The 15940-nt window shown below is 43.1% G+C and overlaps 1 protein-coding gene across 1 annotated transcript in view; it reads left to right on the top strand.

Moving 5' to 3' along the window:
• The window catches only part of LOC106609118 (proton myo-inositol cotransporter), a 76540-nt gene extending 60617 nt beyond the window's left edge, over window positions 1–15923 (top strand). Inside the window, exons 5-10 of the mRNA XM_014207560.2 lie at window positions 1784–1947; window positions 2212–2332; window positions 12335–12460; window positions 12790–12908; window positions 13187–13339; window positions 13791–15923. Of these exons, the coding sequence (XP_014063035.1) occupies window positions 1784–1947; window positions 2212–2332; window positions 12335–12460; window positions 12790–12908; window positions 13187–13339; window positions 13791–14017 (910 nt within the window). The 3' untranslated portion in view covers window positions 14018–15923. The remainder of the gene's footprint in view (window positions 1–1783; window positions 1948–2211; window positions 2333–12334; window positions 12461–12789; window positions 12909–13186; window positions 13340–13790) is intronic.
• The last annotated feature ends 17 nt before the right edge of the window (window positions 15924–15940 follow it).

The following is a 15940-nucleotide window of genomic DNA, read 5'->3' as shown; positions in this document are numbered from 1 at the left end:
TTTCCACCCAATAGTCTGTATTATGGCAGCATTTGGATGCCATTTTGGAAGTGTTTCAAAGTGCTGTGCATCCCTTCCGGCTGGCCTTGCTGCTTCTTAATCAATCTGATTCAGACCTGAGATGGCGCTTAGCGGGCCTCTACTGCAGAGAGCTTTTACACCCGATGCTACTACAAACCCCTTATCAGTCATACTGTGTTCCTGTGTGTGTGTGGGCAGATGCATACTGAGATTGAAAGCCTCTGAGAGGCGAGACGGAAATCAGGCATCTTTGTTGCCTTCCGCCCAACATGTTACATCGCTGCATGTGGCTAAGGCCCTTGCTGTGGGCTCAGTTTTTTTTTTCAAAGGCTTTGCTTGACTTTTATTGACCCTGTGTGTGGTCCTCATGACCCCTTACACCTATACTTTAACTCTGAAGTATTGAACTTAGTCTCAAGTTGAGAAACATGTTGGCTGACTTACATAAAGTAAAGATTTATGCAAATAGGCAATCGGTAGGAGTGTTTTGTTTTGAAAAAGAGCAGACGGGAGCAGATGCTTTTTAAGATATGGAAAAATAAAATGCTAATTCATTGCTCCCTGCAGAGAATGAGTGACAAAGTGAGGGAGAAAGAGAGAAAGCGAAGGAATGCCTTTTATTTTTCACTTTTTTAATTAATGTTTTCTTCTCGTCTTTTTCGTTGCGTTGCGTTCCGAGTCTCTGTATTTTCTCATTTAACCTGGAGAATAGACAGTGTTTTTCTATAGAGGCTGGGAAGCTGCCTTGTGAGGCAGGAAAAGGGTTGATCAGAGAGCGGTGTAGTTTCCATTAACCACTGATATGCGGCCCGATTGTTTTGTCAGCCACTGTAGGGTAATCTGATCCTAGATCTGTGGCAACTTCTACCTTGAGCAGCTGTCTGGGCGTCTACAAGTTCCACAGGGCTAGGATCTTCCTCCCCCGTCTATATCACCTGGCGCCTTATCAATGAAGCAAGTCAAGGAGAGAATGTTTAGAGGCCCTGTCTGTCGAGCTTGATGAGGTGTAATCTGTCTAATTGAAGAGTTCAGCATCCTCCAGGCAGAAAAGTGGCACTTTAATTAGACAGTGACACCAGAGTGTTTGCGTCCCAAATGGCACCCTATTCCCTTCATAGTGCACTACCTTTGTCCAGAGCCCTATGGGTCCTGGTCAAAAGTAGTGCACTATTTAGGGATTAGGGTGCCATTTGGGAGATAGGCAGATACAAGCGTGAAGGGGGTGGATGGATGGAGACTCGGCTCATTGTGTCTATTTCGGGTTGATTGCTTTACCAGTGATTGATTGGTGACCACTCAACTAAAGAACATAATGGAGTGTACCTCTTCTCTACGGAGAGAATCATTAGCACATGATGATCTGTCTCATTCAATGTTTCCTAGTTCTGTTTCGCTCTCTCAAGCTTTATTGGCATGAGAGGGACAATCCAATGCAACACAACACACAATCGAAATTACCTTTGGGTTTCCTGTCCTGTCCTCAATAGTCTGTAGATGGCCATTCCAGAAGGACATTAATACCTGGCTGTTCTTTCCAGCATGGCCAGATAGTGGCCACCACCCTATTGTCTTTGTGCATCAACATGGCGTCCAGCTAGTGTCAAAGTTAGCCAAACTCTGTCTTTACACGGTAGCCATGTGGTGTCTGATGATGACCATATCCTGTCCTCTGTGTGCAGGTACTGCGGCACCACCAGGCCAAATTCTGTCTCTTTCTCTATGGTTCTTTTGACTGATGAAACACCCTCTCCTCTTTGTGCAGGTACTACGGCGCCACCATCCTGCAGATGTCGGGAGTGCGGGATGACAAGGTGGCCATCTGGTTGGCTGGGGTCACAGCCTTCACCAACTTTCTGTTCACCCTACTGGGGGTGTGGCTAGTGGAGAGGGTTGGCCGCAGGAAACTCACCCTGGCGAGCATCATTGGTAAGGGTTAGAAGGTCAGGGTAAAGATGAACGCATGGATCCTGAGGATTCAGGAACACATTTAGTGTATGTGAATAGATGGCATATTGGATCACAGTATACGTTTCACAGATAGCTCCACAGATAGATTTTAATGGAATTACATGGACTATGTGAAATTGTAATACATGTAACTACACAGACATTAGTAGTAACCCATATTATGTCTAAAGCAGTACACTGTTTGGTTAGACCGTATGTGTATGACTGTGTTGTTTCTCCTAGGTACATGTCTGAGTCTTTCTCTGCTGGCCATTGGGTTTCTGCTGTCTGCCCAACACACCCCTCCTGTCACCCTCCACCCCACTGACCCCTCAATGGTCAACTCCACCTGCAACAGACACTTGTGAGTACTCCCTACTCTACTACTGTATTATACTGTACTCTATCTGCACTGTAGTCTACTGTCCGACACAATACTGAATATGCCGTACCATTTCTGAATATTAATGGTTAAATGTAATGTTCTGGGGGGCCTCCGGGGTGGCGCAGTGGTCTAAGGCACTGCATTGCAGTGCTTGAAGCATCACCACAGACCCGGGTTTGATCCCAGGTTGTGTCATAACCGGCCGTGACCGGGAGTCCCATAGGGTGGCGCACAATTGGCCCAGCATCGTCCGGGTTAGGGGAGGATTTGGCCGGAGGGGCTTTACTTGTCTCATCACGCTCTAGCAACTCCTTGTGGCGTGCCGGGTGCCTGCAGAATGGTGTTTCCTCCGAAACTTTGGTGCGGCTTTCTTCCGGGTTAAACGGGCTCGACCTTCGCCTCTCCCGAGGCAGTTGGGGAGTTGCAGCAATGAGACAAGATCGTAATTGGATATGAGGAAATTGAGAGAAAAGGGAGGTAAAAATAAAATAAACATGTTCTGAAGGTAACATTGACATATGCACATCATTTTATTGTAAAGTGCAGGAGTAAAACAATGTCTCAGTATGAACCTGATCCTCCATGAATTGAAACATGGTCACTAATGAGGGTGTTTTTTAATGGAAGCCTCTCCAACAAAATCCAGGTAGAATAAGGAATTCCCCAGGGCAGCTGTTTAGGCCCCTTACTTTTTTCAATCTTTACCAACGACATGCCACTGGATTTGAGTAAAGTGTGTCTATGTAAAGTGTGTCTATGCCAGTGTGTCTATGTATGCGGATGACTCAACACTATACACGACAGCTACCACAGCGACTGAAATTACCACAACACTTAACAAAGAGCTGCAGTTAGTTTTGGAATGGGTGGCAAGGACTATGTTCCTCCTGAATATTTCAAAAACTAAAAGCATTGTATTTGGACAATCAATCACTAAACCCTAAACCTCAACTAAATCTTGTAATCAATAATGTGGAAATTGAGCAAGTTGAGGAGACTAAAATATATGATTGAATATGAAAATACTTTTGTGAAGATGGAAATGTGATTTTGGCCTTATAAATGAGAGAATTGTTTTTCCTATAAACTTGTGCCCAGTCAGTAGCCACGCCCAAGTGAGCTCAGAGTTCGTGTCAGCATGACGGAACGCCCTTTTGGCCAGAGTGCTTAAAAGGACTCGCTAAGAATTAACATACAGACCAAAACTTGCCATGTTGCTGCTGGCATGTAAAGTGGTCGGGAGCTGAACCTTGAATAATCAACCATTGAGACCATTCACGAATGGTTAAAACTAGAAGACCAAAAAGACGTGAGGCTGTGGTCCACACTTTGAAATGGTTAGAAACTTTGTGCTGAGACCAGACAGTGTGGATCGGTGGCTACACAACTGAAAATGTTTTAAACTCTACAGACCAGCCGATGTACAGTGCGAGCTGAACGTTACAAAATGGTTAGAAACTCTGAAACTCTCAACACAAGTGAAGAAGGTATGGACTATACCAGAACATTCACAGTCTGCAGTGGTGCATGAAAAAATGGTCCTAAAATCCCCTCTGATACAACTGTTGGTACTGAAGTACCGTAATTTCCGGACTATAAGCCGCAACTTTTTTCCCACGCTTTGAACCTCGCGGCTTAAACAATGACGCGGCTAATATATGGATTTTTCCCGCTTTCAAATTTTTTTTCTCCCAAAATAACACATTCTGTGACTTGCTCAGTTTTTTGGCGGCATGAAGCTTTCATTAGACCAATGAAATTGCCGAACGGGTTAAGGTCAAACAAGTTTTTTGTTTACTGTTTAGATTAAATCGAGCGCTCTCAAACTTCCCATCATTCTGATTACGGTAGTCATTTTGTCACCCTCATCATGGCAAAGACACGGAGAAATGCATATGATGCAGCTTTCAAGTTGAAGGCGATTGATCTGGCTATTGGAAAAGGAAATAGAGCTGCTGCACGGGAGCTTGGTCTTAATGAGTCGATGATAAGACGTTGGAAACAGCAGCGTGAGGAATTGACTCAGTGCAAAAAGACAACTAAAGCTTACTGCTAATTGTTTATTTTTGTTACAAGCCGTGTTTCGTTAAAGCCTATTTATTTTTGTTACAAGCCGTGTTTCGTTAAAGCCTATTTATTTTTGTTACAAGCCGTGTTTCGTTAAAGCCTATTTATTTTTGTTACAAACCGTGTTTCATTAAAGCCTGTGTAAAGTTCATTTGTTTCAATGTACCAGTAGGCACCTGCGGCTTATAGACATGTGCAGCTTATTTATGTTCAAAATAAAAAAAAAATGTAATTCAGTGGGTGCGGCTTATATTCAGGTGTGCTCAATAGTCCGGAAATTACGGTAACTATTCTAACAAACACTTCAAACAGAGAAGCTCTACAACTAAGAAGGACATTATACCCTCTGGTGGACAACCAGAGCCTTACATTGAGCCACTATCCATAGATGGGGTAGTGGCTACGCGTAATTATATATTGCATTTCTAATCCGAATGAGTGCTGGTTAGGGTGCTAAGTATTCTGGTTACTGTGAGTGTAGTTTCCAAATGTATGTACGATAAGTTGACTCTCTTTGTCTCTCCCTCTCTTTGTCTTACCCCACCCCCTTTCCATTGTGTAACAATCCGTCATATCGTGTCAGTCCACTAGGGACTTTTACCTCATGTAAGTGTGTATGGTATTCTGTGTTGTTATTTAGTTAGTTAATAAATAAACGATTAAATCAACTTGTGTAGTCCTGAATATTCAAAAGCGCTAGGGCTCTTGCGGATCCACGGTTTATGCAATGTTCAGAATGAGACTGATGAGGTAATAATGAATACTTGACTGTTAATGATGTAAGAGATATCGGTATATCTTTAGAGTTTAAGTCGGGAGATAGTAACTCGTTTAACATCTCTTCTCTTAAAAAAAATATCTCTTTCCTAATGAGTTAATTGTTACATGATTAATTTAATCGGGTAACAATTAAACATAATTAGTTTGATTCAATAAATAGCAGTCATCAGATTAATGATAGTCACGTCACAACAACAGAGAGCTAACATTAATAATATGCACGTCAATCTCTCCTGGCTACGTGTATTTGTGAGAGGTATTGACTGAGGTATTGCACCGAGCTGTCTGTTTGAACTACTGGCACACAGCTCGGACACCCATGCATACCCCACAAGACATGCCACCAGAGGTCTTTTCACAGTCCCCAAGTCCAGAACAGACTATGGGAGGCGCCCAGTACTACATAGAGCCATGACTACATGGAACTCTATTCCACATCAAGTAACTCATGAATGCAGTAAACACATAACATACACACTAATCACACACATTATAGATATGTGGTAGTAGAGTAGGGGCCTGAGGACACACTTAATATGTTGTGAAATCTGTTATGAATGTATTGTAATGTTTGAAAATGTATAATGTCTTAATTTTGCTGGACTCCAGGAAGAATAGCTGCTGCGAAGGCAGCAGCTAATGGGGATCCATAATAAATACAAATACAAATTAACATTTTACAGGGTTTGTTTCTTAATACATTTTCCCTGTTCTTCCATCTAGGATTAAATTAATGCTATTTCCAATGTAATTGTACATGCTGTACATGTTTCTGAACACTTACCTAGTAGATTATTCCAATATCTCTGCTCTGATCGTTTTATTCTACCAGGGGTTAATTTTAACTGCAACAACAGACTCTATTAGCGACAGTGCTACAGGCGTTGGGTCTCTGTTAATAGAAATGATGAAGAGAGAGAGATGGGGTGAAAGAGAGAGAGAGAGAAAGAGACCCTGTCTGCCCTCTGAAAGACTGAGCCACTCTCTGTCCTAATTTACACAACAGCATTTAGACTGAGTGTACAAAACAGGAACACCTGCTCTTTCCATGACGTAGACTGACCAGGTGGATCCAGGTGAAAGCTATGATCCCTTACTGATGTTGCACTTCAATCAGTGTAGATGAAGAGGAGGAGACAAATTAAAGAAGGATTTTAAGCCTTGAGCCAATTGAGACATGGATTGTGTATGTGTGCCATTCAGAGGGTGAATGGACAAGACAAAATATTTACAGTGCCTTCGGATAGTAATCAGATCCCTTGACTTTTTCAACATTTTGTTACGTTACAGCCTTATTCTAAAATTGATTAAATTTTTTTTTCCTCATCAATCTACACACAATACCTCAGAATGACAAAGCAAAAACAGGTTTTTAGAATTTATTGCTAATTTATGAAAAACCAAAAAATGAAATATCACATTTACATAAGTATTCAGACCCTTTACTCAGTACTTTGTTGAAGTACTTTTGGCAGCGATTATAGCATGAAGTCTTCTTGGGTATGACACTACAAGCTTGGCACACCTGATTTGGGGAGTTTTTCCCATTCCTCTCTGCAGATCCTCTCAAGCTTTGTCAGGTTGGATGGGGAGCGTTGCTGCACAGCTATTTTCAGGTCTCTCCAGAGATGTTAGATCGGGTTCAAGTCCGAGCTCTAGCTGGGCCAATCAAGGATGTCCTCGATCCTGACTAGTCTCCCTGTCCCTGCCGCTGAAAAACCTCCCCACAGCATGATTCTGCCACCACCATGCTTCACTGTAGAGATGGTGCCCGGTTTCCTCCAGACGTGACACTTGGCATTCAGGCCAAAGAGTTCAATCTTGGTTTCATGAGACCAGAGAATCTTGTTTCTCATGGTCTGAGAGTCTTTAGTTGCCTTTTGGAAATTCCAAGCGCACTGTTATGCCTTTTATTGAAGTGTGGCTTCCGTCTGGCCAGTCTACCATAAAGGCCTGATTGGTGGAGTGCTGCAGAGATGGTTGTCCTTCTGGAGATTCTCCCATCTCCACAGAGGAACTCTAGAGCTCAGAGTGACCATCAGGTTCTTGGTCACCTCCCTGACCAAGGCCCTTCTTCCCCATTTGCTCAGTTTGGCCTTGTGGCCAGCTCTAGGAAGAGTCTTGGTGTTTCCAAACCTCTTTCATTTAAGAATGATGGAGGACACTGTTCTTGGGGACCTTCAGTGCTGCAGACATTTTTTGGTACCCTTCCCCAGATCTGTGCCTCGACAGAATCCTGTCTCAGAGCTCTACTGACAATTCGTTTGACCTCATGGCTTGGTTTTTGCTCTGACATGCACTGTCAACTTTGGGGCCTTATATAGACAGGTGTGCGCCTTTCCAAATCATGTCCAATCAATTGAATTTACCACAGGTGGACTCCAATCAAGCTGTAGAAACATCTCAGGGATGATCAATGGAAACAGGATGCATCTGAGCTCAATTTCGAGTCTCATAGCAAAGGGTCTGAATACTTATGTAAATAAGGTATCTATGTTTTTTATGTTTAATAAATTAGCAAAAATGTCTAAAAACCTGTTTTCACTTTGTCATTATGGGGTATTGTGTGTAGATTGCTGAGGATTTTTTTTTGCTGAGGATTTCTTTTCAAACCGGTGCGCCAGGCACCTCCTACCATACCCCGTTCCATTTTAGAATAGGGCTGTATAACGTAACAAAATCTGTAAAAAGTCAAGGGGTCTGAATACTTTCCAAAGGCACTGTAAGTGGAACGGGGTATGGTAGGAGGTGCCAGGCGCACCGGTTTGAGTGTGTCAAGAACTGCAACGTTGCTGGGGTTTTCACAATCAACAGTTTCCTGTGTGTATCAAGAATGGTTCACCACCCAAAGAACATCCAGCCAACTTGACAGAACTGTGGGAGGTATTGGAGTCAACATGGACCAGTATCCCCGTGGAACGCTTTCGATACCTTGTAAAGTCCTTGCCCTGACGAATTGATGCTGTTCTAAAGGCAAAAGGGGGTGAAACTGAATATTAGGAAGGTGTTCCTAATGTTTTGAACACCAGTGTTTATTTACCAGCACTCTCTCTGGTTACTCACAGCAGCAACAAACAAGACAGACTCATTTAAGACAGACTTGTCTGTTCTGTCATTAGATGGCGTAGCAGTCGGACGTGTGTTTGTCTTGTCTTGTCCCATGTAAATAGTCGGTCTCATCGTTTTTTTTGTATATATTTTTTCATATTTTAATCTCACTTTCCACCTACGATCTAAATATACTTTCCTGCAACCCGCCCACCCAATGTGGTATGGATCTGCTGTTTGTATACGTTATACGCGTTCTGTCCCCTAGAGATGAATGTACTTTGGTACAAAAAGTGCAAATCAATCCCAGAAGAACAGCAAAGGACTCTGTGAAGATGCTGGAGGAAACAGGTACAAAAGTATCTATATCCACAGTAAAACAAGTCCTATATCGACATAACCTGAAAGGCCACTCAGCAAGGAAGAAGCCACTGCTCCAAAACCGCCATAAAAAAGCCAGACTACGGTTTGCAACTGCACATGGGGACAAAGATTGTACTTTTTGGAGAAATGTCCTCTGGTCTGATGAAACAAAAATGGAACTGTTTTGCTGTAATGACCATCGTTATGTTTGGAGGAAAAAGGGGGATGCTTGCAAGCCGAAGAACACCATCCCAACCGTGAAGCACTGGGGTACAGCATCATGTTGTGGGGGTACTTTGCTACAGGAGGGACTGGTGCACTTCACAAAATAGATGGCATCATGAGGATGGAAAAGTATTTGGATATATTGAAGCAACATCTCAAGACATCACTCGAGGTTAAAGCTTGGTCCCAAATGGGTCTTCCAAATGGACAATGACCCCAAGCATACTTCCAAAGTTGTGGCAAAATGGCTTAAGGACAACAAAGTCAAGGAATTGGAGTGGTCATCACAAAGCCCTTGTCACATCTGCTCCTGCTACACCCCCTAGTGGACATCCGGTGTCTCCTTGACCTGCAGCCTTTCCCCCAGTTCTCTCCCTCTTCTTCTCTCTGTGTGTGTGTGATTGTGTGGTTGGAGACAGATGTGCTGGAGTCAGAGCAGCTTCCCACCAGCTGCAACCCGTTCCATAATCAAGACCTCTACAAAGACTCAGTTCTGACACTTCCACTCTGTCAGATCGTAATCTCCGTTCAGTCAGTCATGCTTCTAGCTATTTGTTGTTATTTAAGATCCTGTTTCCTGCTGTGCCTATTTCCTTGCCTGACGCTGTTTCTCCTGTCACTGCAGTTTTACCTCTCTGACTCTGGTTCCTGTCTCCTGTTCCACATCTCACCACCCTGCTAACCTGTTCTGGATTCAACTCATCATCACTCCCTTGGATTCCCCTCCGGACCCGTTTACCCTGTCCCAACCCAGTTCACTCCAACCTCAGCCTACACATCTGGTTTCCTACAACTCATCCAAGCTTCTCTGGATCTGCACTTCATCTCTCCCTGTGTTACAATAAATATCTTGCTTCATTCATCCCTGTTTCCTGGTCTGAGTCTACTCTTGGGTTCCCCTGTGCTGCTCCGCTTAACAGCCCTAACCTCAATCCTATAGAACATTTGTGGGCAGAACTGAATAAGTGTGTGCGAGCAAGGAGGCCTAAAAAGCCTGACTCAGTTACACCAGCTCTGTCAGGAGGAATGGGACAAAATTCACCCAACTTATTGTGGGAAGCTTGTGGAAGGCTACCCAACATTTTTGACCCAAGTTAAACAATTTAAAGGCAATGCTACCAAATACTAATTGAGTGTATGTAAACTTCTGACCCACTGGGAATGTGATGAAAGAAATAAAAGCTGAAATTAATCATTCTCTCTACTATTATTCTGACATTTCACAATCTTAAAAATAGTGGTGATCCTAACTGACCTAAGACAGGGAATTTTTACTAGGATTAAATGTCAGGATTTGTGAAAAACTGAGTTGAAATGTATTTGGCTAAGGTGTATGTAAACTTCCGACTTCAACTGTAGCTGATGTTCTGAAAGAGCTGCAAAATCTGGATCCTACAAATCAGCTGGGCTAGACAATCTGGACCCTCTCTTTCTAAAATTATGCGCTGAAATTGTTGCAACCCCTATTACTAGCCTGCTCAACCTCTTTTTCGTATCGTCTGAGATCCCCAAAGATTGGAAAGCTGCCGCGGTCATTCCCCTCTTCAAAGGGGGAGACACTCTAGACCTGCTACAGACCTATATCCATCCTGCCCTGCCTTTCTAAGTCTTCGAAAGTCAAGTTAACAAACAGATCACCGACCATTTTGAATCCCACCGTACCTTCTCCACTATGCAATCTGGTTTCCGAGCTGGTCATGGGTGCACCTCAGCCACGCTCAAGGTTCAAAACAATATCATAACCGCCATAGATAAAAGACAGTACTGTGCAGCCGTTTTCATCAACCTGGCCAAGGCTTTCGACTCTGTCAATCACCGCATTCTTATCAGCAGACTCAATAGCCTTGGTTTCTCTAATGACTGCCTCGCCTGGTTCACCAACTACTTCTTAGATAGAGTTCAGTATGTCAAATCGGGGGGCCTGTTGTCCGGACCTCTGGCAGTCTCTATGGGGGTGCCACAGGGTTCAATTCTCGGGCCTACTCTTTTCTCTGTATATATCAATGATATCGCTCTTGCTTCTGGTGATTCTCTGATCCACCTCTATACAGATGACCCCATTCTGTATACATCTGGCCCTTCTTTGGACACTGTGTTAACAAACCTCCAAACGAGCTTCAATGCCATACAACACTCCTTCCGTGGCCTCCAACTGCTTTTAAATGCTAGTAAAACTAAATGCATGCTCTTCAACCAATTGCTGCCCGCACCTGCCCCCCCGCCGAGCATCACTACTCTGGACGGTTCTGACTTAGAATATGTGGACAACTACAAATACCTAGGTGTCTGGTTAGACTGTAAACTCTCCTTCCATACTCACATTAAGCATCTCCAATACAAAATTAAATCTAGAATCGGCTTCCTATTTCGCAACAAAGCCTCCTTCACTCATACTGCCAAACATACCCTCATAAAACTGACCATCCTACCGATCCTTGACTTCGGCGATGTCATTTACAAACTAGCCTCCAACACTCTACTCAGCAAATTGGATGTAGTCTATCACAGTGCCATCCCTTTTGTCACCAAAGCCCCATATACTACCCACCACTGCGACCTGTATGCACTTGTTGGCTGGCTCTCGTTGGCTGGCCCTCGCTACATATTCATCGCCAAACCCATTGGCTCCAGGTCATCTTTAAGTATTTGCTAGATAAAGCCCTGCCTTTTCTCAGCTCACTGGTCTCCATAGCAACACCCACCCGTACCATGTGCTCCAGCAGGTATATTTCACTGGTCATCCTCAAAGCCAACACCTCCTTTGGCTGCCGTTCCTTCCAGTTCTCTGCTGCCAATGACTGGAACGAATTTCAAAAATCACTGAAGCTGGAGACTTATATCTCCCTCACTAACTTTAAGCATCAGCTGTCAGAGCAGCTTACCGATCATTGCACCTGTACATAGCCCATCTGTAAATGGCCTACCCAACTACCTCATCCCAATATTGTTATACTTTTTTTTTGTTGCTCTTTTGCACCCCAGTATTGCACATCATCATCTGCACATCCATCACTCCAGTGTTAATGCTAAATTGTAATTATTTCACCACTATGGCCTATTTATTGCCTTACCTCCCTAATCTTACTACATTTGCACACACTGTACATAGATTTTTCTATTGTGTTATTGACTGTACATTTATTTATCCCATGTGTAACTCTGTGTTGTTGTTTTTGTCGCGCTGCTTTACTTTATCTTGGCCAGCTCGCAGTTGTAAATGAGAACTTATTCTCAACTGATCTACCTGGTTAAATAAAGGTGAATTGTTTGTTTATTTATTTTTAAAATTAGAGCTACGCCCTCTGTGGATGAAATGGGTCTGCCATATGCTCGCCGCACTACACACTCACACAGAAATAGATTATTCTCATGTTATCAGAGTAAAGAGCTCAAGATAGCATCTTCTCCATTCACAGCGAGTAAATGTGTTCTGTTATACCTCCTCAATGATCTTGTCTCTGTTTGTGACATCTCTGTCCAATCCTCCTGTCATCCCAGGCTGTGTGAGCCGTGCATGCTGGACCCGGGGTGTGGCTTCTGTTTCCGTGAGAACAGCACAGCTCTGTTCGCCTCCTCGTGTGTACCTGTCAATACAGCCTCCACTGAGAAGGCAGCCTGGGGCAGGTGAGCTACGTATCTGTCAATACAGCCTCCACTGAGAAGGCAGCCTGGGCAGGTGAGCTACAGGAGGCACAAAGGGGAGGGAGAGAGTGTGTGTTTGCGCATAGGGCAGCAGGGGGCAGGTGAGTCATAGAATGTGCTCTGTGTGTGGGTTTATTTGTTGTGTGTTTGTGAAGGGGATGGAGGGGGTTAGTGGAAGGAGTTGAATAAGACTCCTTGAAGAAGGCTTGAGAAGTGGTTATTCTATAATACTGTACTCATAGTACCCCTCTATCCATAACATAACTACTGTTGCTACAATACATTAACTGTCTTGTACCATGTTATTCCAGGTGTTCCAACTCGACCCAGCTGAGAGTCCATACGTACTGGGCCTATAACTACTGTCCCACCTCCTACTCCTGGGTGGTCCTACTGGGTCTTGTTCTCTATCTGGCCTTCTTCGCCCCAGGTGAGAGGCAACACTGATCTATGTAGAGATTCAATTTACGCTGTATTTCACTTGCATTGTGGGGCAACTACTAACCAAAGAAATGCATTATTAGAAAATGTGATCTCATTTGAAGTTTGGCATTAACCATGCATTGATGTCATTTGGTATACTTGCTTAAAGGTTTGATTTGTGTGCTTACTGTATATACGTCTTGATTCAGCATTGTTTGCATGCGGGGGGGGTAGTTACTGTACTGTAGAGCTATCGTAAGCCCTGTGTCATCCCTCTACTTCCAGGTATGGGTCCAATGCCGTGGACAATCAACTCTGAGATTTACCCCCTGTGGGCCCGGAGCACAGGGAACGCCTGTTCAGCTGGAGTCAACTGGACATTTAACTTCCTGGTCTCCCTCACCTTCCTCCATGTGGCTCAGAACCTCACCTACTACGGTAACACAGACACATCTTCCTCCACGTGGCCCAGTCCCTCACCTACTACGGTACAAACCGTAGTCACTGATCAATACCCCACTTACAGGACATCCTTGATCAATCAACCTGAACAGCAGGCCTGCTTCTACTGCAGGATCTGACCTTTGTTGGACATTTGATTAATCTAGAGAGACTTGAGATATCTTATGATGGGCTCAATGTGTAATGAATGTAGTTTCATCATGCTTGATTACTTGCTGTCATTTAATAATGTGCAGTAGATACTGGATAGTGTGACAGAATTGTACTGTTGCAGACTAGAACTGAACTCTGCTGTCAGTACAGGAAAACCTCTGGGCCCTTCCTGGTCAAGTCATGTACGGTAGTCAGGGAAAAACTGTAGGCCTTATTAATGACTGACAGATTATGTGTTGTTGATTGTGTAGTTGTTGTGATTGTTATTTCCCAGGAGCGTTTTTCCTTTACTCCAGCCTGGCTCTGCTGGGGTTCTTCTTCATCTACGGCTGTCTGCCTGAGACAAAGAGCCGGAGGCTGGAGGAGATTGAGTCCCTGTTCGACAACCAGCTGTGCTCCTGCGGGGCCACAGACTCTGACGAGGACCGGCAGGTGGAGTACATCAGGGTGAAGGGGAGCAACTACCACCTCTCTGATAACGATGCCTCCGACGTGGATTAGCCCTAGCCTGAGTGCCAGTCTGTGCTTTCATGCCAACTCATTGTCATGCCAAATAATGGCTTGATGATGACAGCCATGGAGTTGGCAAGAGCACAAACAGATCTGGTCCCAGTCTAGTTTGTAACTTTGGCCTTGGATATTGTCCCTGTTCTCTCATCCCAGAAAGTGTGTATCAAGTGTCTCAGAGTAGGAGTGTTGATTTAGGATTAGTTTTGCCTTTTAGATCATAATTCATAATATTACATGGACAGGAAGCTTGATACATACAGCCCCTGATCTACAACCTCCCCGAGTCCTGTTCTCTGGTTTGCCTCACAGTCACATAGGTTACATTGCTCCATCTTTTTCACAGACAGGGTAGCTATTTATAACACAAGTTACACCTTTGATTTTGCCAATGTAATGTTGTAGTTACTTCTATAGTTTGATAAGAATCTTATTTTTGATTTTTAAACCATCATGTAAATAGTATTAAGCATACATTACATTCATATTTATCCTCAGCATTTAGACATCCATTTTACTGTTCATATGTCGCATTATTATGAATTTACATATATATGAGGCAGACCAACAATTAACAAAACTATTGCCTTTTCCCTCACATAAAACCCTATGATTAGAGATAAAACCTCTTCACAACAAAACCTTTATTGTAGGAGTCCAAACGTCCACTAAAATGGCCATGATATTACAAGTTTTAAAATCAGAGGGAGGGGTTGTAATATATAGTGTTGATACCAGTATGCCTTTCTATATGAAACTCAGAACAATATTGTCTCAGCTTGTCCGTAGCATCACAAATGGGGCGTCAGACACTAGTAGTACACCTGGGCAGTGCGTCCCAAATGGCACCCTATTCCCTATATAGTGCACTACTTTTAACCAGAGCCCTATGGGCCTTGGTCAAAAGTAGTGCACTATAAAGGGAATAGCATGCCATTTGGGACTTATCCTGGTCTCCGTCTAATGATGATGTTCAGTCTTGCTTTGCTGTTTGTTTAATCATGTTGGTTGATAAGCTACAGTAAGTAGCACATAACCCGTCTTTGTTTTCTCATTAGTAAACCTATGGATTATTATGTTATTTATTCCAATATATTATACCCATGATGTCGGTGCCTGTACTGAAGTGAAATGTATGAGGGAGTTGACTATATGGCCAGCCAGCGTGATGACAGCCTTTTTTGATTTCAGAAGTTGCACAAATGTTTTTATTGATAAATGTAGACTAGACTATTCATTGGGTTGTACCTCAGTCTATCAGAGAGAATAACCATGCATTGAAATGGACAGTTTAGTCAGTTAATGTCACACACATAGTTGCTCTTTGGGAAAACCATGTCAGAAAGAATGTCTTATTTTGTCTCCATTTTACGTTGTGTCTTCCTCCACAGCCTTATGTACAAATTGCAATGCATACTCTTCACGTGAAAGAGCTGGGGTTCTCGTGTTCTAAAGGGTCGAGGAGTACTGTACTGTACTTGCTAATGTTGTTTTATATATCGTAAAACTATGTAAGGTGACACCTTTTTAGTTGAGTACTTCAGTACACTTAGATTTGTGTGTAGCAAACTCTTGTTGAAAGTGGTCAACATAAAGTCGCTGAGAATATGTCTGTGTATTATTGGCTGTGACAAAACAAAATAGATAGCTACTATTGGGAATTCAAATAGGATTTTCTTTAGACTGAAATGAAATGACAGCATTTCAAAGGATCACTAGATGTGTTTTGCCAGTTCATTGGAACATCAGTGTGTCAATACTGGATTATTGAGTATGTATTATCAATATTTGAGTATTTGATTAGAAATGTGATTAGAAAAGAGAGGATACTATAGGTAGTCTAAAGTGGAGGTTCACTGGAAGATATGTCTTTTTTTTATTATCACAGTGCGTTTTATAGAGGAAAAAACACTTTAT

This window comes from Salmo salar, chromosome ssa07 (assembly GCF_905237065.1).
Source record: "Salmo salar chromosome ssa07, Ssal_v3.1, whole genome shotgun sequence".
Taxonomy (NCBI): Eukaryota; Metazoa; Chordata; class Actinopteri; order Salmoniformes; family Salmonidae; genus Salmo; species Salmo salar.
The sequence above is the reverse complement of the archived record's forward strand: the minus strand, read 5'-3'. Positions and strand labels throughout refer to the sequence as shown.